This window comes from Nipponia nippon, unplaced genomic scaffold (genome assembly GCF_047370975.1).
Source record: "Nipponia nippon isolate SJK-2023a ecotype South Korea unplaced genomic scaffold, ASM4737097v1 scaffold_1, whole genome shotgun sequence".
In the NCBI taxonomy this organism is placed as follows: Eukaryota; Metazoa; Chordata; class Aves; order Pelecaniformes; family Threskiornithidae; genus Nipponia; species Nipponia nippon.
The window spans coordinates 8,175,852-8,202,127 of NW_028262290.1; the positions used below are offsets into that span (position 1 = coordinate 8,175,852).

General features: G+C 36.9%; 1 protein-coding gene across 2 annotated transcripts in view; it reads left to right on the plus strand.

Moving 5' to 3' along the window:
* ZFAT (zinc finger and AT-hook domain containing) overlaps window positions 1-26,276 on the plus strand; it is a 94,310-nt gene that overhangs the window by 4,496 nt on the left and 63,538 nt on the right. For both annotated transcript variants that reach the window (XR_015701465.1, XM_087744454.1), the window contains exons 2-4: window positions 9,799-9,969; window positions 14,968-15,225; window positions 25,098-25,271. Coding sequence is in view for 1 of the 2 variants with exons in the window: in XM_087744454.1 (XP_087600580.1) it covers window positions 9,799-9,969; window positions 14,968-15,225; window positions 25,098-25,271 (603 nt within the window). In the remaining variant the exon portion in view is untranslated. The remainder of the gene's footprint in view (window positions 1-9,798; window positions 9,970-14,967; window positions 15,226-25,097; window positions 25,272-26,276) is intronic.

Below are 26,276 nucleotides of genomic sequence, written 5' to 3' on the forward strand. Positions count from 1 at the left end.
GTCCCACTGGCATTACAACAATATTTTCCAGAAACTTGTTTGAATGCATGTCTGTCAATAATCCTACGCATTCTGGTTTTGACACCATTTTAAGCTTCTTGCATTATTGTAGTAGCATGTAGATTTATCTTTTTTTAAAAGCAACTACAAAGAAAAGGAAAACAAACCCAACAATTTGTTTCAACTGTTCTTTGTTGTTTCTTGTTAAATTTTTGCTTACTTCTGTATCATCCACCATTTGAAAATAGTCTTCATGATTTTACCACTCCAAAGTGAATCACCTTGCTCTTTGTGGTCTTTTGCACTTGTCACCTACTCTTCAGTCTTCAATTTACAAACATTTTCATAATCTCAAATTTTGGGTTGGATGAAGCCTGTTGCTCCTCTGTTTTTTTCCTCAAGTTGTAATGTTCCCTTAGGTATATCTGAAACTATCAACTTAGTTCTGCTCACAACAGCACCGTCATGCATTCATGTCCCAAGCACCTTAACTAGTGCTTTTTCCCCTGCTTTTGTTTTCTCTGTCCTAATATATTTGTATTTTAAAGATTTTTCAATACAGTTTATTTCTTAACCAGAAATATTCACAAACTTCAATGTAATTTAGTCTTATATACTGTGTACCTCTCTGTAATGTCTGAGAGCCTCTATAGATGTAGTCTGCCTTGTGAACTAGACTTGTGGCCTTGTTAGGAAAAAATGTTGAACGCAGATGGTTAGGTTTTCCATAAAACCAGATTAAGCAGTATTGATTTTAGTATCATCTCTTACATTTTGCAGGAATGCATCCTATATCAACATTGCCACAACCTTCTTAATGTTAAAATTAAAAAATGTTTGTGTCCTTTAACCAATGAAATGAAGTTGTCCCAATTTTAGTTAGGAGCTAAAAGTGAGAACAGACATGGTCAGGTGCTCCGTTCCCTTGTTTGAATGTGTTCTGTATAGCGGGTTTTGTCTCAGTAGTCATCCTATGCCTGTGAATTAGAAAATAATTACTTACTATTCAGAATAGTTCAAATGCAGGTGAAGGAAGCCTTAAAATAGCTTTCTGTTCTCTCTGGCCTGCTGCTTTTAGTACAGTTAATTTGTTAGTTTTGAACATCGGATACTTGCGATGCTGCTGTTCTAACGGTAGCAAATGGTGGCAGGTTTTGTATACTCTTTTTTTTTTTTAACACTTAATGAGGATAGTGCTTTTGATTTGGAGATATGCCATAATCCTTAGCATTTCTTGATGCATCAAAATAGAGAAAATAGCAGGAGACAAATACTGATTTGTTTCATTTTTTTACTCTAGCAGATGAAGAGAAACAAACTTAGTTGATACCAGCGTCTTTATTAAAATGATAACTAAAATGTTACAAGGTTGAGGAGAGGTCTAAGGAATAAATCTATGCCTAAATATAGCCTTCTGAGGTTAAAGTGTATGTAATCAAAACTTACATTCATTTAAAAATCCTTTTTTATAAGATAGAAAAATGCAGCTGACAGTTATTTACATTTTACTGAAGCTATGAAATAGTACTGATTACTTGAAGGTATTAACACATAATCATACAGTTCACAGTATTTTAAAAAATATTTTGATCTCTTTTTTAAACAGATGAAAGTAGATTTTAAGTAAAAAAACCCAACAACAAAAAAAGCGTCCCTCCAGTGAAGCAATATAAATCAGAGATCAGTTATAACATGTTTTTGAAAAATTAGTATATTTGAAATAGCATTGAAAACGAAAAAATCTTTAACGTGCACAGAGGAATAAGATCTGATGTCTAAGAAAAATATTATTAATGTATTTGACATTATGATAGGATATTACAATTCATTGTACTGTATGTGCCAATTCTTTCCTGTTCTGTTCAAGCCATTTTTTTACCGAGAAATAACATTGCTTGTATTAAAAACAAACTATTGGGTTCTTACACGTTGCTCTCATATTAACTGTTATCTCACGATTTCAATACTTCTACCTAAAGAAACGGTCAAGGAAAAGTCTTGTTCATTGTTCTTAGACACTGGAATATCTTACATGCTCATTCGTGTATGAAGAGTTCTTTAATAAAAAAAACGAGTTTCATTGGAAGAATTGTGCTCACTTTTTATTGCACTTGAGATTTGAACAGAAACCCTTGTATTTTCTCAGTAATTCTCCTGTTAGTGTATTATTACATTGTTTAGTATTATAATGGGAAATTTGACTCCATTGAATGAAGACCGCTTGTAGTTAATACAGCTGTGATCTAGTAATTGCAGATTTCAAGATAACATAGTGCAGGGGGAGAGCAGTGGCAAGACAGTGAGGAAGTCAGGTACTGAAGTAACATAATTTCTTTCTTTTTATAAGCTTGTTGGACAGCAGTGCAGTGCTGTGCTATGCTTTATTGGTAGATGAAACTACAATTTGTTTCTGATTGTACTGTAACATTTGTGTTAGCTAGTTGTAGACATTGTTAAAATGTTAGATGTTGGGAGTTTTTACGAGAGTAAGTAATTATTCTAGGAATATTTTGAAATTAGTGATAGATTTTAGGCAGTTATCTCTGAAATAGTCCAGTGCTGAGATATATTTAGGTGGGACCGTAGATTTGTTTTTCCTTGGTCCTCAAGCACAGCTGTTTTTATAGGTATGGGCTTGGAGATTTGAGAGTGGCACACCTTAAGGAAGTAAAACTTGTTGGAGAAAGATCAGCAGCAGCATGCGGGGGGGTGTCCTGGCGGAGTGTCTGTCACAGGATGATGGATGTGGCTGCTGCTTTCCCGCTTGCAGATTCAAGCAGTGGCAAAGCTGAGTATTATCCCTGAGACACGCTCTGGACACACCGCACACGAGACACTGACAGGGGAGGTGCTGCCTTCAACAGCACCTATGTATATAGGGCTCACATAAAATGTAAGTAGAGACAGCCAAGTCCTTCTCTTCGGCTGGTAGGCATGGACAGAGAGTCCACGGTATCGGTCCACAACACCTACACCCACACACCATGTTCGGGGAAGATGCAGACGCTTGTCCCCCCCGCCCAGCAGCTGGCACCAGGCACAGGGGCTGTGACCCATGGTCCCACTCCAGCTGCTGGGGCTGAGCCCCTTCTCACTTCACTCACTCCAGTCCCCCCAGGAGCTGCGCCTGGGACATGCAGTGGTCCCATCCCTGTGGCTGGAGGTGGGGATGGTGAATGGGGGTTGTGGTCAGCTCATCACACGTTGTCTCTGCCGCTCCTTCTTCCTCATACTTTTCCCCTGCTCCAGCATGGAGTCCTTCCCACAGGAGATGGTTCTTCATGAACTGTTCCAGCGTGGGTCCTTTCCACGGAGTGCAGTCCTTCAGGAACAGGCTGCTCCAGCGTGGGTCCCCCACAGGGTCACAAGTCCTGCCAGCAAACCTGCTCCAGCGTGGGCTCCTCTCTCCATGGGTCCACAGGTCCTGCTAGGAGCCTGCTCCAGCGCAGGCTCTCCATGGGGTCACAGCCTCCTTTGGGTGCATCCACCTGTTCTGGCGTGGGGTCCTCCACGGGCTGCAGGTGGATATCTGCTCCACCATTAACCTCCATGGGACGGCCTGCCTCACCATGGTCTTCACCATGGGCTGCAGGAGAATCTCTGCTCCAGTGCCTGGAGCGCCTCCTCCCCCTCCTTCTGCACTGACCTTGGTGCCTGCACGGCTGGTTCTCTCACATTTTCTCACTCCTTTCTCCCATCTGCTGCACAACGTTTTTGACCCTTTCTTGAATATGTTATCACAGAGACACTACCAACATTGCTGATGGACTCAGCTTTGGGCAGTGGTGGGTCCATCTTGGAGCCAGCTGGAGCTGGCCCTGTCTGACACAGGGCAGCTCCTGGTGTCTTTTCACAGAAGCCACCCCTGCAGCCTCCCCTCCGTTACCAAAACCTTGTCATGTAAACCATCGTCCCATGGACACTCCTAAAGTATCCCAAATCTTCCTGTTCCTCTTGTTTCCCTTTTCTTACCAATTACAAAGTGCAGGTGGCCTTCTGCAAAGCTGTGCCTGCAGTTTCTTGGTGTCCCTTCAATTAGTAAGTGGAGACTTTTGGTCCTTGGCATTGTCTTTTATCTCTTGTCTGCCAGGTTTGTGTCTCCGTGTGTTCTTGTTCATCATTTGTCCCATTAATTTATTGACCTCCTTTGCACTGAAACTATCCTTGATCAGATAGCCCTAGTGAAGCAGACTCTTACCTTCCACATGCCCTTATAAATGATAAGACTAAAATCCTACTGAAGAAGTTGATGTTTCTCATCTCATTCGTGGCTCACTACGTTCTGTTTCCTGGCTGTACCCTTGGATGCACAACAGAAGAAGGACTTCCTTACAGTTGTTTTTAAGAGCTTTCATACAGAGAACATTAAAAAAAAAAAAAACAAAAAAACCCAAACTTTTCACTTAATAATTGAATTTGCGACAAGTGCTGTGTGCTATGGCATGACTTACTCCAGAGTTGAACACCTTAGTGGCGAAGACTAAGCGGTCCTGTGGACCTGCACATCAGGTGAAGTGATGAAGAGTCCGAGCTGCCCAGTGAACTGGAGCAGGGAGTTAAGTGACCTGCAACAAACTGGAAATGCATCCAGACACTGGAGAAGGAGCCAGTGTTGTGGAACAGGGAGAAGGAGAAGAGACCTGAGGACGTGATTCTGAGCTGAAGGCACGTGTTTGTGTTGCTAATAATTCCAGCAGGTTCCTTAAAGAAACCGATGCCACCACAGGGCCTTTCTTAGCAAACCTTGATGTGCTTGTAGATAGGAAGATAGAAGCAAAGGGAATTTAGGATCAAGTGTGTGAGGAACCTAAGTACATGGAGATCCTCTAGCTGTTTCACTGGGGTAGAAAATGGCAAATCAGTGGCTTAAATTGTGTCTTTACAGCAAGAAGTACTGCTGTAGAAGAGATATGGTGGTTTTCTGTGTGGTGTAACTGGATGTTAACCCTGGAAATACAGTTTCTTACTTAATCAGAGTCTCTGGCAGGATTCAGTAGGACAGTGTCTGGTAGCCATACGGTATAATATGCCCAATGAAGGCTGTGGTAGCTTTAGATCTGACACGTCTAAATCTTGTGAAACCTGGAAGCTATGTTTACCTTTATAATTTAAAGCTGAGAACGAGTACCTTTGGATTCCAACCAGGCCTCAACAGAGAGGGGCAAAGTTCTTGTAGCTGCAAGAAAAAGGGAGCTTGGAAACAGAAGTACAAGTTAACATGAGTAGTTATGTTGAAAGCTTGGAAGTGCATGGTAAGGAACAGGGAGAGAGAAGAGAGAGTCTGGTAGAGAGTATGGCGCAAGAGATTATATTACATATGCTGAATATGGGAGGAAATCTTTTAGATTTGATGTACTTCATTCTTTTTTTCACTTTCACCATTAGCATTACTAATTGTCTGTAATACAATCAGAAATATCTAACTGTCATTTAAAAAACAAAACAAAACAAAACCAAAAACTAAGGAAAAAACCCAACAAGACAAAATCCTCCTCTAAGAATGACGTACAAGATTTTTAATTGCACAAAGTTCTTGTTGTTAAGGATGTGACGGTGATGAGGCAGCAAGGTTTGTTTCAGCTCTGTTCTAAGTTTAGAAGGAAATAACTACTCACTCATATTCTGAACTTTATTGCTGTGTGTTGTAGCAAGGTTGACCAGGTGCATAAGTATGCATACTAGCAACTTTGTTATTCCACAGGCCAATAGATATCTGGTGAATTTTTATTTTTGTATTCAACTACAGAGTTCTAGTTCCTTTCAACAGTTGCAGAACTTCAAAGGCTATTACAGAAGTTTTTAACTATTGCCTGCATTGAAGAGAGTGGTGAAAAGTTTTGGATACATTGGGATGATTTATGGCACATAAATGCAGATTCGTTTCCTTGCTCTGTGTTTCTTGTGATAATAGTTATTTAAAAATAAAACAAAACAATACCCAATCCCTAGCCTACCTTTTATGCCAAATTAAAGTATTTGATTAGTTAAAATTAACTCTGGACTAGGTTTTGTAATACAACGATCGAAAGTACATATGACAACAATATATTACCTGATTCCCTTAAATACTGTTAATTTCAGTGATTTTTCTAATGTAGCTGCCTCTTTCTCCCCCTTTCTTTCCTCCCCACTCCAACTTCAAAGCGAAACAGGGCAGTTACTGGTTTATGCTTTGTGAAAGGGATTGGGAATAAGGGAACCTGCTTCCTAGTCTACAATTTTCTATTTGTCTTTAGTAATCCATTCGTTCTTCTCCCTTTGCTGTATACATGCTTAGTATAAAGCAAAAAAAAAAAAATTGGCTAATGAAGAAATACCCCGAGATCTTTGGAAGAATTTAAAAAAAAATTGAAATGGCTTCACTCTACGTTATAGCTTAATTTGCCACTTCTCCATTTTAGAAGAAAATAACTGGTATTATTTATTTCAGTGTACACTTAGCACAGTTTATATGGGCAAACTGAAGATAATGAATGAACACAAAGCATGTTTAGTGAATGGAATGTTCCAAATTGGTTTTGGCTGAAATTCCTGTTGTTTATTTACCTGCATACTTGATTACTGTTCCTTTCTTTCTCTGCATATTTAATTGCTGTCTAATTAATTGCTCTGTTGATTTCCCACATAATTAATTATTCACTAATTAATCATTGATTCCCTGCATAGTTAATTAACTTATTGCTTATTTGATTTTTACACTTAATTGACTATAATTCATTGCTCTATTGCTACACCACCTAATTAGCAACTGGTTAATCAATTATCGTTTGCTTACTCCTAATCTAGTTGTTTAGGCCCGTGATCAGCAGTTTATCCTCTGCTTTATGACTTTTTCCAGTCATTCTTCCTAAAATAATTTCTTTACTCAGTTTTGTTTCCACCTCTGAGCAAAGCATACGCATCTTCCGCATATTCTCCTGATGCTTTCTGCACCTTCGCTATCACTCACAGTGTTCGCCAACACGAAGTCTGTTCAGTTCTGGTTTTGTTCCAGCTTTACTTCTGTTTGATGGTCTCCCATGGTTTTATTACTTCATGTGAATCCTGAATGCTTCTTGGAAAGATTTTAAACAAGGATTTGTGTAATCAGGCACTTTAAACAACCAAACAGACTTCTGGGGATTCTTCTTGCTCTTCTGCCCCTCTCCAAGTCCTCTCTGGGATGAGCGAGAGATGAAGTGGCGTGTGAGTACTGATTACAGCTGTTGAAGGAGGAGACAGGAGACACAAAGCAGTGAGCCTGAACTTGTAGGGAAAACAACTAGCAGGTCAGGAAGCAGAAACAGTGGCAAATAAAACTTCAAAACAGAAGTGTCAGATAAATTCTGGAGTTTCAATGTTTGTTTGGTGTTAGTTAAACCTTTTGGTAAATGCTCATAGGTTTTGTAGTGTGAATCTTAAATGTGCATTTACATCTGCTGGGTCAATAACAGGCTTCATTCACTTTGAAAAAAAAAGAATAATACTGACTAGAGCAGAACTAGTTCAAAGGAACTGATTCGAAGGAACATTTACATTATAAACGTACTGCAATCAAAATAGAAATATGTGTGTGTGCTCAAGACAGCAGAATGCCTGAGAAGGAACCCTACTGAGCTCCTAAGAACATGTGGAGTGTATTATGTATTTTACATAGCTGCTTGCGTGTGTAATATAAAGTATATTTCAAACAACAGGAACAGTATTTGAGTTGTTTTTCAGAGATGTTTTAAAAGAGATGTAGGCATACTCTGCCTTTTATTTTTGAGGTAGTTGTATTATTTCTGAAGATGAGGGTGCTTTTGTTATAGTTTCAGGTGCAAATAACTGTAAAAGAGGGTCAGCTCTGCTGTTCTTAACATTCAGAATGCCTTAAAGACGGATTTTTCTTGAGTGGGGTGAACCATGTAAGTGTGTCATGAAGGGAGGGGAGTAATGTTGAATAGGCGTAGCGATCTTTGCTTGAGATTGTTTTGTAAACAGGTCCCAAAACACAACTTCCCTGTGCTCTTCCCTCCAGATTCATCCCAAAGTTCACAAAAAAAATCACTTTATTTCTGTACTTATTTGGCTAATCTGTGGTTTGGTTTGTACCTCAAATAACATTGGTTGTTCCAGTCTGATTTCAGTGAGCGTATGTCCCTAATTTTCCGTAGGGAGGTGGAGAAGAGAGGAGCAATTGAAACCAATCTCTGGGCCAGGAGTTTATATAGGTAGCTGAAAAACAAGCGTGCTGTTAAAATTGGTTCCTGGTTGTTGGAAGGTTTCACTGGACAGTGAAAGGGAGCAGGGACTGTTGAAAAATCAAACCATTAAAACAAATGACAGCCGTTTTAGAAAGCAAAGTCCTCTGAATTAACTCTCTGCCAAAAGTTTGTGAGTTTTTTTTAAGCAGGATTTTTCTGAATTATTAACTCTATATTAACCCTTCTTTATTGTTATTTACTCTGTTGTGGCTTTGCTTTCACATCACAACTCTAGTACCTACGAACTAAAAAAAAGCCACAAAGTTTTGTCTAAAAAGTTCTGTAAAATTTCTGTTTAAAGCATTGACCAAGGAAGATTTTAATGAAGTTGTTCATTTGCTACTGTTTCAAAAATTTTTAGTTTGTTGGGGCTTTTTTTGAATCAACAGGAATTTTTCATAGAACTTGTATGTCAAAGTGTATGACATACTAGATGTTTTTGTTAATGTCAAATATTAATATTGCCTCGGAGGCCAATATGACGTGTTTTGTTCTGAGAGCAAAACTTTTTTCCCCCTGCTTAAATTTTCCTCCTATTCCTGCCCATTTTTCTCCATGTAGATGGGTCAAGATGCGGCCTGGTATTTTTTTCCAAATATTGGGATAAAAGAAGAAAAATATTTGTGTTTGTACAGCTCTGAAGTGAATGGCCAGAGGGAGAAAGGAAGATGATGTGATTGCATAGCTGTGACTGTCATATGATGAAACATTCTGTGGTCTACAGTGCTGCAGATGTTTTGACCTTCCTCCCCACTCTTTCATTAGTGGCAGAGCCACATCTAAGGATGATGACCCCTGATACCAAGCACTTAACATTTTTAACTCACAGTGTATGCTCGTGGTAATGTGCTAAGGCAAAAATGACAAATCAAAACATACATTTATTGTAAAATATATTTATTTTCTAACAGACGTCACTATAGTGAAGGGAAAGTTTCCTTTTATCTTTTAAGGTATTTAATTCTTTCTAACTTTCTTTTGTTTCCAGCTTACACAGCTAATTAGAGAATTAGACTTGCTTAGGTGAGGTAAGTAGAAAGGTTAAGTATATGTAGGAAAGAACAGCAAGGTCTGTGAACATAAATTAGTATTAGGGGCCCAGCTTCTCTGTATTTCAGAGCTACTTTCTAAAGGATAAAATCTTTTGCGTTTATACCAATGTGATACACATCAAACCTGGACGATGACTTCATGTCTTATATAATTTTATCAGATGTTTGAAAAAATATAAAGCGTAACATTGTCTGAGGCTGGAAGGGAAAAAAAGGTCTTAATCTATCCTGCTTCCTTTTGGGTCTTATTATTTCTAAGATTTGAGCCAGAAGAAATATTTTGTCTTGTGAGGATCTGGGTAGAAGTTTAATCACTTCTTCAATTAATTCATTTTGGGATTTATTATGAGTGTCTTAATGGTGTAACATTCTTCGTTTCAGCCCATTACTGTCTATTAAGTCCATTAAGTTAACTGATAGTTACTGTGTTAACTGAACCAAAATCTCCATAACTAGTGGTAATATAAATTAACATCTAAAAATTGGGAATATTAACTCCTCTTTTTAAACTTATTTTTCAGGGATCAGTTCCATCTTCATGTGCAAGCTTTGTAACTTATTTTCGCCAAATCAATCAGAACTATTGTCTCATGTCTCTGAGAAGCATACAGAAGAAGGGATCAATGTGGATGACATCATTATTCCGCTCCAACCTCTAACAGTACCCACAAGCATAAACAAAGATGGAGAAGGTACATTCATAAATTGAAAGGAATGTAATTTTCAAACAGTAATTTAGTTTTTTAATAAAACCTGTGGTATGATGATTCTGCATTGTGTACAGAACGATTTACATAGCTTGTTTCTATTGTCACTGTACATTGCCAACTTGAATTTCATCCAGTGTGGAGTATGTCGGAGGACAGATGTAGATAAACTCAGCATGTGACAGAGGATGATGACATTAGGTCATTCATTTTAAATGTCAAGTATAGTAAAGTCTCTTTCCTACAGCTTTAATCTGAAGCTGTGTAATAGCAGTGTAATAGCCATGTAATCGTGTAATAGCCATGGAAAGCAACCAGGACACCGTGGATGGGGCTCTTAAGCCTTAGGAATGGTGGTGTGCTTTGAGTTGTCTAACTTGTTCCTTGTTGTGTTTCACATAATTTTAATAGTTCTGTTCCAAAAAAGAAATGGCATGATTCATAAATTAGAACTGTGCCTTGATATTGGTACTAGTAAATAAAGCAATCTGGTAGTCAAAGGTTGAATTAGTTATACAGAACAATTTTACCCTGCAGTGGAAGAAGTTACGTTCATTCTATTTTTAACTGATTATAATTGCAATCCCTTGTAATATTAGCAATGGGTTAAAAAATAACTCAGACTTCATAATTAGATCTCCTTTAGACCCTTACTGAGCAATGGATTTATATTGTTGGCAAACCTCTTATTTAATACAGCTACTAGGATTTTCCAATCATTATAATTTCTGGATTTTAAAAAGTATGTGCTTATGAATAAAAAAGCACTCTAATATCATACTTAAAAGAGTTTTTTTTATCATTAACATATGAATGTGATATTGCTTAATTTATTTACCAGCAATAATTCAATAGTTATATTAACTTCATCAACATAAGAAGATATTTCTAATAATGGTCATATAGTGTTCAACTGTAGCTGCTATCTCGCCAGATGGTTGGTGAGGAAAAATTGCACCAGATTATTAGTTCACACAATGCCTAAAATTAACAGTGTATCAGAAGAAGATGAATAAATATCAGATCTACATCAAGTTTCAAAATGCCATTCTGATTTTATTTTAATTGTACAGAATGGATTTCTTAGTCACGCAGAATGCATCTTCCTTTCTTAAATCTTTATTTCCTTTTAGCCCTTCATTAAACTGTATTTCTGAGCACAGTGAGACTGGTACTTGGAAATATATTCCTTTTAGTAAAAAGGCTCTTCTGTAAACTTTTTTGTATTGTGCACTTTCTGTATTGTATGTAGTTAAGCATGCATTTTTACATTTATGAGAATAGTATGTAATTACCATTATGATCTGAAGCAGCAGAAATTAGACATGCAGCTTTTAAGAAAATAACTTTGCAAATCTAATTATATAAAATATAACATTCCTATGTTGTGTATTTGTAAGTTACCTTTTTCATTATTGTTGGTGAACAGTTTTCGTCATCTGATATGATCATATGATGCCACCTTTTTCAGATTATGTAGCCCAACTGTTTGCTATCTGCTGTCAGTAAGAATGTAAAGGTAAATTCCTTTCACATAGATTTCAACTCGCATTATAGACATACTCTAATATTTCTTCTTTTCCATCACACAGATTGACTGGAGAAGAGGGTAGTCTGTTCTGAAGTCCTATTCAATTATCTCTTGTGTTCTTTTTTAAAAAAACAGGGTATTTCACAGTTGAATATAGGAATTTAAAGAGTTGTTCTTTCAAAGCATCAATTTTTTCCCTCCTGTTACGGAATCTGCAGTAGATAAAACTTTAAAGGTTTATAATATACAATTTTTTCTCAGTGTACCACTTTTTGTAGCAATTCAGTGTTGTCACTAAAAGGAGAAGTGATTGATGGATGACAGTCTAGAAATTACAGCTTCCTTTTAGTACTCGTTGACTGATAAATGAACATCTTTTTGTCCTTTGAAAGCATAGTTTCTCTTCCAAGTATTAGTAACCACTGTAGCTGCTCCAGAATTGGTGTAGACAAGTGAATGCTGAGTTGTTAATGGAGCTCTGTGTTCTGCCTGAGTAATAAATTAATGATTTTATAAGTACTGTGAACAACTAAAATGCTAGGCAAGTAATATGTGCTTATTACTCTAATGTTATTTTATTGGCAGTGCTCTCTGCTGAATTTTATTTAGTCACGCCACTTTCCCATAGTTAGGTCATGATATATTTAGAGTTGATTTGTCCTAACCATTTTAGTAGGATGACGTTAGAAATTTTATCAAGTGGAACCAAGGGTACTGGGCAGATGTTGCTGTTATACAAATTATGCATAGCTCACGTTTTGTCGGGTGCTGGGAGTGTGGCATCTTTGTTTGGGAAATGACAGGCATTTACTGGTTAACTGTTGTCACTCATACTCCACTTTTGCATAGGGTTTCCTTTCGTAACTTTTCATAAAGATCTCCATCTCCTTCAAAGTGCTTGTCAAAACTCTTTCTGCTTTTTTTTTTTTTTTTTTTGCTTCTACTTAGTTAGATTGGTAATGGTTTGAGGGACAGCATGGATGGCCCTAGCTTCATCTGCTAGTAATAATATACCCTGATGGATCGTTGTTTGTAGGCTGTATCTGCATTATGGGATACATGCTCTCTGCAGCGCAGTCTCCAGGCCTGATCTATTGATTATGAAACCCGGAAGAAAGTTAGAATCTGGGTATCGTAATGTTCTCCAAGAAGTTTAACTCATTAAGGTCGCTCAAAAATGTTGTGTATGCATCAGCCTCATCCTTACTTGAACACAGCATGCAACTAGAGCATCCATTCAGGCTTGGGCAATAAGAGGTGTTCCTAGGTGCTGTGATATATGCACATAATAGTAACAATATAAGGCTGTGGATGAGATTTATTTGCGTATATTTGTATGACACCTTGTGCAGAAGATTGTGAATACAGCCATATACTGTGGTAATTGATTAAATAAAATGTGAACTTTTTATACTGACATTTGAGGAAGGATTTGTGTTGCATAATGCATCTAGCCATTAAGATTTGTTCAGGATGTTCAAGTGAACGCTTGCACAAGTGTTTTGTGACTTCTCACAAACTTTTTGTTTGAATCCCACTACGGCTAACAGCGTGGTGACTGTGTTGAGCTACTCACACAGGTTTGGGTAAAAAGGGCCATTTGACAGGGATCACTTACATATCCTACTCTTCCCAGAGTCAGAGATATTTGTCCCATTATAACATTAAAATGGTTAATTGAAGGTGTTTTGTACATGTGTAACTTTAATTATACATGTAATTGAGTTAAAGCTGAGGGGAGAAAACCAGAGGAGAAAAATCTATGATATACTTCCAGTGTATAGTCTTATCAATTTATTGCATTTTTCCTGTACCTAATAAAGTAATTTTGGAAAATCCTGCCCTTTAAGGGTGTTGTCCTTTAGTGAATGAATCAGTTTTGGTAAAGCTTGGTTTTGAGGCGAACACTGTACTGAGGATCATTAAGCCCAGCAGAATCCATAGTGCTGGTGTGTCATGATCTACATGGTCTACAGTCTAATTTATTAAGAGTTAAAAATGCTCAACAGTGGAGTTACTTTGATTTTATGCTTACTTTTATTCAACTTTATTTATTTAAAAAATAAGCTTTACAAAAATGTTGTCTAGGACCTAGTGCTCTGGAGGTCTGGTTGTGGACCTCTATTTTTATGTAGCATGATCCCAGACAAGTAATTCATGGGAACTATCACAGACCTCAGTAGAATTTGATTGAGAGAGAGACAGAGAGATTGCTTAGCTAAACTTCAAGGGATTAATTAAATATAATTCTGCTGTATAATAACATGAAGGCCTCATAAATGGAAATGTTCTGTGCTACTCATGTTCTGAACATTTTCGAGACAATTGGTTATTAAATGGACTGATTTGGAGAAGTTTATATGAACACTTCCTATGAAGGAACAGTATAAAAATAGGCTTATAGAGTTTGTTTCATTATTCTCTTTCTGAAGTACCTTTTTTATGTCTTTGCATACATAATTATGCAGCATAGCACAGAATGCCTTCCCAGAATATTGCCATTGCGCATCCAATACCAGTCAATGTTTCAGTGAGTCTGTGATGAGTGTAAAATCCCCAGAAACAATTAAGATGTTCATGGGGGAACAGGATCTTACTTTTAAAATCTTCTTAATGACTAATTTAAAATTTCTAAGTAATCATCCTTGAAATAAGTGTTCGGTTTGTTTTGTTTTTTTTTTTTAATTTATCTAATATACTACTTTATTTTTAAAAGTTAAGAGAATTCTTTTTTCTAGGCAAGTGATGATGTTTCTGGTAGACTTGGTTATGTGCTAACAGATGAATGACAATGTACTACTACTCAGTTACTGTGTTTTCCTAATCTTAGGTGGTGCTTTGAACTATGATTAGTACAATGCAGCGTGAATGGCTAGCTGGTGGCACCTCTGTAGAGGGAGACAGCTGGAATTTATGGTCATGTGCATTGTTAAAAACATAATTCTTGCATTGCTAATTCAAAGTAGATCGAGATGTGTTTTGTCCTGGAAAGAGGAAAACAAGGAGCAAGGACATGAAATTACTATCATAAGCCTCAGAAGTTCTGGTGATATATCAGTTGCCCATATGAGTCATGCTGTTCCTGTGTATGTTGCTACCCAGCAGTTGCCACCAAGCCTTTTTAAATGTTTCAGAACTGCTGTAAATTCTCCTGATACAGTTATACAACAATATAAAAGAGTGCTTGCAGTGTAATTTATGTGAAACTGTGGCACTTTGACATTTGTCGATCTCAGTAACACAAATGTTATTGCTTTGCAGCTAGCAGAAATGCCAACAAATACCATTGCTTAAAAATAGGTTTGTACACAGGTAACCTTTTTTTAAGTGTTAGGGATAGAGGCTCTTGAACTTCATTTAATACTCCTACTTTTCAGTGATCAGATGGGTATTAGGTAATTAGGTGTGAAATTTAATTATAGCTTCTTTTTAACTTTAACTTTCTTTTCTAGAGCTTCTTGTAGTGAAGAGGAAAAGGGGCAGACCAAAAGGGTCTACTAAGAAGTTTTGTGTGGATGAAGATGTGGCAGAAAACCCTGTTCCAAGCGAAGAAACGCCGCCTGGGACAGAAGAAGGACCGGAACTGGCCGAAGTCTCACCAGGCAGTTTGGAATGTAGGAAATGTAATCGAAAGTTCTCCAACACACGTCAGCTGAGGAAACATATCTGCATTATTGTTTTAAATGAAGGAGAGGAAGAAGGAGATGGAGGTAAGAAAATATCCAACAAAAGTACATGAAGCACATTTTAAAAGTGTGTTTCCCTCCTTTAACCTGATTGGTAACAACTCATAACCCCCAGTGTTAATTTTAAATGGAACTGAATTGTCTGTTTCTTTTAACATAAGCAGCATGTTGAAGCAAAACTGAGAATCAAGTTAGACAAGGTATTTTTAATTTTTTTCAAAAAGGTCAAAATGCTTGTTGCACTAATGATTGTCTTAAACTCCCTGAAATGCTTCTTTTGCATAAGCAACTGTTCTGTTTCTCACGAAGAGGATTACAGTTTTCCAGTGAGAAGTGGTATGGCCACACAGGTAAGTATCATACGTAGGTGAGGAAGGATGATCCTGTGAAGTGTTTCTATCACGTGACTTGGGAAACCTGAATTCTGTCCTGTTCTTTTGATAGATTTAAAGACTGCTTTTCTGGTTAGCTTGTTTTACTGTATAAGAAGTAATGCCAAACTCCCCTCTTCTCTTTTATAAAACTTCATGTGAATGACTGTCTTTGGAGTATGAGAGTTCATTGTTTAAATTTAGCTTTAGAATTGATTTGAATATATTCAGCCTCTCAAAGTTTTAGAATAGAACAGAACAGAATAGAATATTTCCAGTTGGAAGGGACCTACGACGATCGTGTACTCCAACTGGTCACCTTTGGGCTGACCAAAAGTTAAAGCATATCATTAAGCACTTGTCCAAATGCCTCTTAAACACTGACAGGCTTGGGGCATCAACAACCCCTCTAGGAAGCCTGTTTAAAAAGACAGCAGTGAATATTCATGTAGAATAGGGCAGAACAGAACAGTTGGAAGGGACCTACAATGATCATCTAGTCCAACTGCCTAACTTTGCTCGAAGGTGAATGTCACATGCATACAAAGTAATACATTTGTCCAAGTTGTCTAACTTTATGTGAGTTTTGTGTTTGCGTTAAAATTAGGTTTTTGCTTTTGCTATAATTGCTTAACGTGATATCCTGTTGATTCTACTGGTAGACAACATTTGCAGTTGATTTTTCTCCAGTTTTCTATTACCCTTTTGTGTCCATTCTGTCATTATGGTAGACACAACTAGTATCACTGTTTTACTTTCAGTGAGATGTAGCATTTAACTTCTGTGGCAAAGAATAATTAAAATGGGCTTAGAATATGTTGACAGAGCACAGAAGCTCTTGCTTTGATAAAGTACCTGGTTATTTTTTTCCTATCATCAGTGGTAGGATTTTTCAGCTATGTATAGTGACCTTCACTCCAGCTGTCTCATGGCTGACATCAGAAGTGTCCGTGCCCTTTGCTGTTTGTATGTGCTAGGTATGATGCTAACATCTGCATTATTTTGGCAATGTTGCCTTTTCTAATGTCGTTTTAAAATTAAATCTCAGATCAGAGTATAAACTCAAATTATCTGTTCTTGACCTGTTAGTTCATTAGAACTCTTAAATCTTACCTAGATCTGTTTTGCTACAAAACACACTGGCAGATTTTTCAAAGTAAATTGCTCAGTCTTCTTTAAAGAGAAAACAGCCACAATTTTGGGCAAATGGAGTTTTTTTTATCTATTCTCTGGCCAAAGCAAAGCAATCAAGCAAAATAAGTCATTCTTGAGCAGCAAATAATGAGGGCTTCCAGTTGTTGGTGAGTAGTGCAGCTAGAATGTCTCCAGCCCAAAGCTTCCTACCTTGACTGCAATCTGTGAAGGTATTGGGGGCTGTTTTTGTCCTGAAGGGATAATTCTTTCTTGGAAAACCTATGGGAAGTTCAGTCTTCAGCCATCTACTAATCACTGTCCCATCACAGGAAAACTTTTCACTTCTGGCTTTACCATATGAACTGCTCTGGGACAATTTTTCAATTTCTGAATACGTAGATAAAAGTTGCATGCGTATTATTATCCTTTAAGAAAATGTGATTACATTGAGAGACTCAAAACTTTCTGAAAAGTGGACAAGAACAATATGGTCTATGCCTAGGATTGTTTGTCATACTCGTGTTGCTTTACCAGCTCAGAAAACATGTTAAAAAAAAAGTTCAAAAAACATTTGAGCTGTTTAAGTGTTATCGGACTCAAATTTTGTTATGAAGAAAGTTTTGAGGATGATGGATGAACCTTCTAAATGTGAACAAAAAAGTCTAAAATTGAAAAGGCAAGCAAATAATGAAATTGTAAATGTACTTTTTATCTGTTCATGTAATTTCATGAGGACCTGTGCATAATTTAAAAATAAAAGTACTTGGACAAATGCACCAAGATTCGTAGTTGTCAAAGTTGTTGACAGTCCCTGAACTTGAGGTTTCACTTGTATCATTGGCAGCTGAAAGCTGTTAAACTCTTAATTTATCTAAGTGGGTTACAAAGCTGTCTGGTTTCTAGTTTTCAGTATGTTCTGTGTTAATGAGTTTAAGAGCATTATTACATAGTTTGTGAAATAGTGGTACTTTTGACTGTTTCTTAAACCTGATGCTGCTCATTTCATTGGGTGCCATCTTGCTCTATAACTCTGGGAAATGGTCAATAGTAATGCCATATTAACCTCTTGCATAAGGTTCATAATTTAGAAATCTTCATATTTGCATTAAGATTTTTCTTATCCTGTATGAGTCTTAAGTAACAGACCAGACTACATGGAAATGGCTTATGCATCTGGTCAGCCTTACTCTTTTCAGCAACTCTGCTGTAGCTGTTTTGAGATGGAGGACCAGAACTACAAGGGGTGTTCAAGATACAAGAGCATCTCTGGTTTACACCATGGCATAAATTTTTTATTTTTCTTTTCTGTTCTACTCTTTTCTTAATGATTCCTCCGATTATGTTTGCTTTTCTGACTACTGCTGAGTATTGAACTTATGTTTTCAGGGGACTATTTAGACAGCCAGCCAGATCTTTCCTGTGTTGTAAGAGTCCATTTAGAGCCCATTGTCTTATCAGTAAAGTTTTTTCATTATGTGCTTTGCATTTATTGTCACTGTAGGTGGGAGTCTGTTCCAGACTAGCACCTGTCTGCATATATGTGTTTATGCACTAGGTTTTCTAAGCTGTAATTATATTCAACAAAGATCAAGTCAGCACTTTAGCGGAGCCTGTGGAGTGACATAGGGTTAGCTGAATTGCTCGTAGGCTCCATTGACTGTATTAACTTAGAGCTCTGTCTATAATGGCAATTTAAAAATTTAGCTTGTGGGTGCCTTAATCTGGTTCAATTCCAGGTTATTCTGTCACCAGTTACTGATCATGGAGAGATCTTTCTGTAGCTTCATTGTCATCAAATGGTGTTGAATCTAAATGTATCACACACAGATAGTGGTATAGCTGTCTCAGCACATAGTACTGCAAGTATTACACCAGGTATTTATTTTGTGTATGTGTGTTTTTGTTGTGTGTATAATGTTCGAGAGATATTTCAGTTACTTGAGCAGATGTGGTTGATACCAACATTTTCTAGATTAAACTATCCCTGAGACAAAAACTTCTTGAAATCACACTTGTTTTGGTGTATATGAGAAAAGGAGTACCGAAACCTCTAATTTGATGAGATTTCTCCTTTGCTGAAGTTCTTAGAGCTAGATGCAAAATTTTTTTGAGGGTCTTTGAACCTTCCAGAGTTACAATATCTTCTTTCTCATTTCAGGCACAGTAGTTCAGAGTAGATGGCTAAAAATCGTAAGGAGCTTTGACTGCAAGTTCTTCTCCCTTAGTATTTGACCTCTGACCTAATATATACAGGGTGTTTTTTTCCCCCTTTTTATCCATGCCTTTTCAACTTGAAATGACTTTTATCTGTTTTTCTAATGCTTCTGTGATTTTCTGAAGTATTTTTTTACTGCTTTCTCATGTTTTTAATTTCTTGCAAAGTTTAGCACTGTATGGACGTGTGATTAATAATCAAGTATGTTTTCACTTTGCACTGGGTCTGGCTGGGCTGGAGGTAATTTTCTTCATAGCAGCTCATATGATGTGGTGTTTTAGATTTGTGACCAAAATAATGCTGATAACACACTAATGGTTTAGCTATTGCTGAAATATGCTAAACATATAAATACTGGAAAGGTATATATTGATATTCTGCGTGATATGCTTTATTGAGAGAAACAAAATATATGTATTGAGCTGAAGTTGAAATATTAGGAAGATTTCCAAGTAATAAAATGTTTTGCTATCTTTTACAGATCAACAAGGGAAGTGTTGAAATCCTTATCATATTGGACGTTTAAAATTACAATGAATAAATCACTATAAAACTGTATTGAAACTGCAGTATCTGTTGCTCAGAGGAATAATTGGTGGATGTAATAGGCCTCTGCTGTTGCTTTTGTGATTAGCGATCCACATTGACCTCTCGGAGATCAGTGTCTCATTGATAGTTCTCCCACTCTTTCAGGAGTCACCAAGCCTTACTGGTTACTGACATCCTCTGTGCATCTAATTTAATCCTTTGATGCATAATGATTGCCTTCACCTTGTGGGCCCATTCACTAAAACAGCAAGAAAAAAGTGTGTTAATTTTTTGCACAGAATTAAAAAATGTCTTTGTGCTTACAAATCCCTCATGTACACGGTTAGTAAATATATTTTTTAATAGAGGGCTTGTTTGCCTAAGAAAGCTGCTGTGACTTAAGCAGAGCTGTGTGTACACCTATTTCTGTTTTTATTTGGTTAAACCAAATTGATGGTTTGGGCTAATGATTTGGATATGGGTGGCTGGAGGTACTGCCATCTATTCTTTTTGTCCTAAGACAAAACTAGAAGAGTTGCGATTCTTCCTGAGCAGCCATGGGTCTTCACCATGTCTGCTCCCAGCCAGAAAATGGAGCTGCTTCAGCCCCCGCCGCTGGGATGGGGTGGATTTGGGGATTTTGGCTGTTGCTGGATTGGATCAGTTCCCCAGCAGCTGCCTCTAAACTCACTTGTTTTGAGAGATACACAAGAGGTGATTATTTTAACCACCATCCTTCTCCCACACTGCAGCGTACCTGTATCTCTGGCAGATAGAAGAGAGGGTGTTTGATGGCTGGGAAATGGGATTTGGGTGGAAGACGGATTACAGCAGTGGACAGCCCAGATTCTCTTCTCTGGAGTGAACCATCCATTCCTAGTGAATTAGGAGCCTGCATAATTCCTAAAGATGGCACTTTTGGCCTTAGTTTAAAATGTTTTTGCCATCAGCTGGATTCTAATTTAAGTGAATTCTTTCTGCGAGTAGTGTGTCAGTCTCTGCAGGAGAAGCAATTGCATGTGTTCATTTTGAATGGCCAGTTTACTTTTTTTTCCCGAGCTACTCTCTTGCTACTATGAAATACCAGCATCTTTTAGGGGATAAAAAATAATAATCTGAATGAAGAGTAGTTTAAAAACATGCCAATTAGGGATGTGTAGCTGTGCCTGCAAAATGTCGAACATCCAATTATGAATGCAGAGAGCAGTGCCTTCAATTAACGACTCAAATAGAATCGTAGGACAGATGAATAATCTAGTTCGACGGGACTCTGAAAGCAGTGATTCATTCAGCGTTGACAGTAGCTTTACTCATCAACACAGACAGGACCATTCCTTAAATGTGTTAGAAGGCACAGGCACGGCGTTGTATTTCTTGCGCAAACAGAAGCAGGCATTTAAATGTGTGTCGCTAGATAGGGGAGGTCGGTTTATTTGTCTGTTGAGTCGCAGTGTGCTAAGCTGACTGCTTAGCAAGGGAGATGCAAAGTGAGGCAGTTTGTCTCAATAAATCTGTTTAGGAGCAAGCAAAGACCCTTACCGCTCCGAGAAGCTTTGCTTAGCCATTCTAAGTTGCACATACTCCATTTTCTCCTAAATCATCTTAAAATCACTTACGGGTGCTCCTTTATAATACAACAAGAATTGTTGTATTATACAGATGGATTGTTCTAGTTGTGAGAGACAAAACACTTACTTTGACTCTCTAATCCACAGTAGTAACATTTAAGTAATATTTTCCAGGAAGGCAACTAAATTAGTGATGAGATGGTCCCATATTATGGAAAGGCAGTTTGAGGCCTGTGGTCTAAGTTGAAGGCCTTGTTTTTCATTAAAACATGCTTTTGTCTCCCTCTCTATCCTTTCCTAAAGCACACCTTCTAGTTCAGGGTTTTTGGTGCAGAGAGAGTTCAGGAAGAAAGCAGCTGTCATTGAGAGTTAAGATTTTTTTTGGTTTGGTGATTTGATGGAGAGTGTTAGCATGGGTGGGTTTTTTTTTGAAGTCTCTATCAGGCTGCACACAAACTGTGAAATCGTTATGTTTGTAGCAAAAGGTATTGGCAACGTGTGCAGCTCCAGGTCTTCATCAACAAATTGCTTCTGGAAGATACTTGTTCCTCTCAGAAAGGGGAAGAATGGGGCTACTGCCATCAACATGCATCATCAGATTAGTGAATAAATTTTAATGTTTAAGTACCAGAACTTGACTCGACCACTCTGTAGAGAAGAGATGTCTTTTTTTTTTTTTAATGTGTCATGTGACTGTTGAGAGTGTTCATACAGGTATTTAGCACTGGTTGAAGACGTATCATCAGTAAATCAGTTGAATTTTCCCTCTTGCCTGTTTTTGGCCAATGTATGTGTGGGCTTTTTTTGTGTTAGCAAAATTTGCATAGCGCTCAATACCTTCCTCGCATCTTTGCAGATACTGAACGTAGTCCTGTTAGTTGCTGGATGTTCTCAGCTCATATTGAGAAGACGAAAGTTGAGAATCAGTCCTTTGTTTGAAGTACTTACCAGCTTTGGGTTTATTAAAAAAATATTTTCACATGGCCATAATCTTCATATTTAGTGCTTAGCATCCATGTACAAGGTTTTTGTGCATATGAAATAGTGACATTTTAATAAACACTTTTATTTTGCAATTCTGTATATTCTTTTAAAATTTCATTTTAAATAGTATTTTTGGAGTTCTGTTTTGAAAGCAGGGAGTCATAGTCAGCTATATTTATCGTAACGGGTCTGTTCTTTTCCATGGCTTTTACCCTTGGTTGAACTGAAGGAACTAGCAAACTGATCTGCCTGATAGAGGCATATTAGGGAAAAAAAAACCAGCATGAAACATTTGTTAGCTTGTTACTGTGGTAATAGTAGTTATTCATTAGTGTGGATCACTAACAAACTCAACTCTGTGGTTCATCCTTTTCTTCCTTTTCTGTTTTTTAGAATTCCAGTATTCAAAGGTTAATAAAGTTACAGATTAACATGAAAAGACAATAAAATGGATTTGTCTTTTGGTTTCAACCACTTTATTTCCTCATTAAACTTACTAATTCTTATTTTGTAATGGTTAGAAAGGAGGATTTAGGAATAGGATGCTTGGATTCTGTTCATATGCCTACTAGGAATTCATTATGTGATCCCAAGCAAAATGGAGAAAAGCCTGTTGTCCTAATCACAGTTTTTCTTTCAATCTATAGTTCGGGATATCTGTTAAGCTAAAACATGCAAAAAATAACTGAGTTTTGTCCACAGGTATATCATTTTTTTTTCCCTAAAACTATCACTGACTCTTACTGTCCACTGAGCAAAAGCAGAGTAATTAACCAAATTAATTTTTGTATTTGTTGTTTAACAGCATGTGAAGTAGCCTCAGGGAAACACAATTTAATAAACAGCTTACATTCTTTGTGTATTCTGATTCTTTATGAGAAGAGTTTCTTCTGTTGGTGGCCTGGTCCTGCTGTGAAATTTGTGACGATTTATTTTATTGTTGATAACAAACTAACAGAGGCTGTTTCATGAAGGAAACGTGGAAAAATGTGTTTGTTTCCTCCCCCCGCCATTCATCCCACCAAAAGAAAGCACTGCACAAGCAGATTCTGGTCATAGGGGATATTTCTTTATATTCAAATATCCCTTTGAAGTATGGCAGAGAAATGTCAGTGTTAGCATTATGTGGTTTCAGTATCAATCAATAATTTACAGCTATATTAAGCAGTTAAATGGGAACATAATGAGACCATTTATACCTATAAAGCAGCAATATTTTCCAAAATCATAGAAATCTACAGAGAAAAAGGTAGTTGAGAAGAAGCATATATCAAGGAATTTATCTAACAAAATTGAAGAAATCATCAGCCAGCACTGAAAAGCAGGGGTCTCTCAAGGCAGAGCATAATTTTCTGTAATCTAGAAACTGGAAGCTGGGGCAAAAATATTGCTAATGTGACTGCATAGAAAGATGGCTTGCTAACAGTGTTTGAATTCAGTTTGCTATGCGGCTGTTGCTCATTCTAGGTATTGTAAATATGAATTTCAGATTTACAGATCAGCATCAAGTCATTAACAGTTGTCAGTATACACATTTCTGCCTCAGCATGCCTGCGAAATCTAAACTAATTCTTACATACCTTGTTTCCTTCCGGTTTTGTATCTAGTAAAGAGCTTGCAGTCTGTTCAGGTGCTAGTTATTTGATCAGTCCTAACTATGATGCTTTAGTTTGTGCTTGTGCCCTTTGTTTTTTTAAGGAACACCCAGCACTCTTTAACCCCTTGTTCCATTAAGGTAAGACCGTGGGAGACAGACTTGTTTGAATCTCAGCTGAATAGTAACAAAATATTACTGGAATTAAAACACAGCCATTTCCATGTAGCGTATCTTTCCACTGCTTTTGCTATCTGCATGCCATAAACAACTCTAGACACACTACAGCTTTGCTGTTACTGGTTTTTATTTATATATTGTTTCCCTATCTCAGTAGAGCAGCTACAGCACGTTATGAATATACATTGAATGACTTATTCTGGAGATTGTGTCAGCTGCTTTGTATTCAGGGAAGAAAAACATCTGAAATTCACTGGGTTCATTTATAATTTTCTTTCTTCCATCAGTTTTTGCTTTCCTTACTCATTACCTCTGGAACGTTTGCATAATGCCTTAATTTGCCAAGATTGTTTTCTCTAGCCTGCATTTTCTACCACTTCATCTACTATAAAGAAATTTTGTTGCTGTAAACTTGCAACTGTCTGTTTTTATTCTTTATACTGCTAAGTCTTTATATATGCCTTTTTTTTTTTTTTTTTTTTTTTTTTAGAATTTTAGTAAGGAATTTCTCATTTGCTTTAAGGAAGGAATAGCTTCAAGGAACAACTTACCTGATTACTGATTATTCATTCTTATTTCAGATGAGTGTTTTGAATACAACTATTGCATTGCTTTCTAGTTAACCGGTCCAAAAGTTATCCAATTTAAGAGGCTGAAGACATTCTGAACAGCAGTAGCTAGGGGATGATTTAGAAGTGCAGGCCTTCAAAATGAAGAGTTACATGTCAGGAGTTAGGTTGAACCAAAGAACTCTTTTGAACCTTAGTTCTTTTTAAATCGATACTGAAAGAGAAAAGTATATTTCTGGTTATTGATTCAGAGTAACAGTGGGGGAAAAAAGCCTAATGCAGAGAGACTATTGGAATACTTTCCATTAATTAAGATGGATAATGAATTCTGGTATTAGGAGAAATAATCCTGAAGTCATCAGAACAATTAGATACGGAAAGGAGAAAAAGAATTCGTTCATTAATGGTGAACTCATAAGAAATTCTAGAAAGTTTGTAGAATTTTCACAAAAATCCACAATAATGTCAAGGTAATTTAGAAAGACAAATATTTCTGAGAGTCCATTTTTAAAATTTTGATTTTTTTCTTTATTTTGTCTATTTTCTCTATTTGTATGAGTATCGCACTAGTTTTATTAAATAGAGGGAACAAAGTTTCCCTTTAGGGACTCATGCAACATGTCTCGTTTTGATAACATGTATTTCTTTCTACAGTAGCGTTAATTTTCTCCTGATTCTTTCTTGTAGTGTTAGTGACTGTGTTACCTGCATTTCTTGTACATAGTTACATTCTTTTTGATGTTTGCTCTTTAGGTAATGATTCTGACGTTGACCTTGACAGGAAGGAAGATGAGCGAGAAAAAACTCCAAAGAGGCCCAGAGTTCAGAAAACAGAGAAAACGCCATCAACTAAGGAGAATGAACAAGTTTCAGGAGCTAAAAATCCTATTATAAGTGTGGTTTTGACAGCCCATGAAGCTATTCCAGGTAATCAGAATCACCGATTATATAATCAAATTTGGTTTTGTCCATGCTGATGCTGTATAAAATAGTCATTGGTCTAAGACTGAACTGCTTAGGATATTTATTATCTGAAAAATATTTAGTAGTATTTGGTTATCTTGATACAGAATCTCTGCATCTGGCAGCTACATAATTTTAGAACTACCGTCACATTTCTTCATAGGTACGACAAATGCTGGACCTGGGTGTAGTTATCTGCATTAACATCAGTTATGTTCAGTCTGTGAGTAGTTTTAAAGAAGAAACTGAAAAAAATCAGTGACCAAAGAAAAGGAAAGTACTTTTCCCCTGGAATATCTCTATTTCAGCTCTTGATGTGTGTGTATATTTATGATAAATGTAAGTTTGATTATGAAAACACAAACAGCTTAATGTGTGTATATATATATATATATATAACTTAATATTTATGCATACAAATAGTTTGACAGAAAATATCTATGTATATTTGAAAGTCAAGTAAAGTTCCTATACAATGATTAAAGGATTCTTCATCCATAAATTTTTATAGTGCCTTTTCACTGAAGGATTTTGGAATAATTTCAAACTATTTTAAAACTAGGCGTGCATTTGCCTGTTTATATAAACCAGTCACTTGCCTGACTGACAGAATCCCTTTTTATAGTGTTGTGCATTATTTTAAGCTTTGTAGCTTTATTATTCTCCTTTTCATTATTGGTAACATTTCTGAATATTTGTTTTGCTTATAGCTCTTAGAACAACTAGAGTGTATTTATTTATTTTATTGTTGTGGGTTGGAAGCTAGCTGGATTTTCTGTGTTGTTCTTTAGTATCTTTTGATATTGAGGTCTGTGATATGCTTGGATTTTGTTTGCTAAAATGCATTTCTAATTGTGATGGTAGAGGAAGCTGGATGACCTCACCTACGAATATCCTGAGTGCTTAGAAGGGAAGTCAGAACACCTTCAAATTTGTTGTTTGAGAAACATCACACAGGGTTTTGGACTT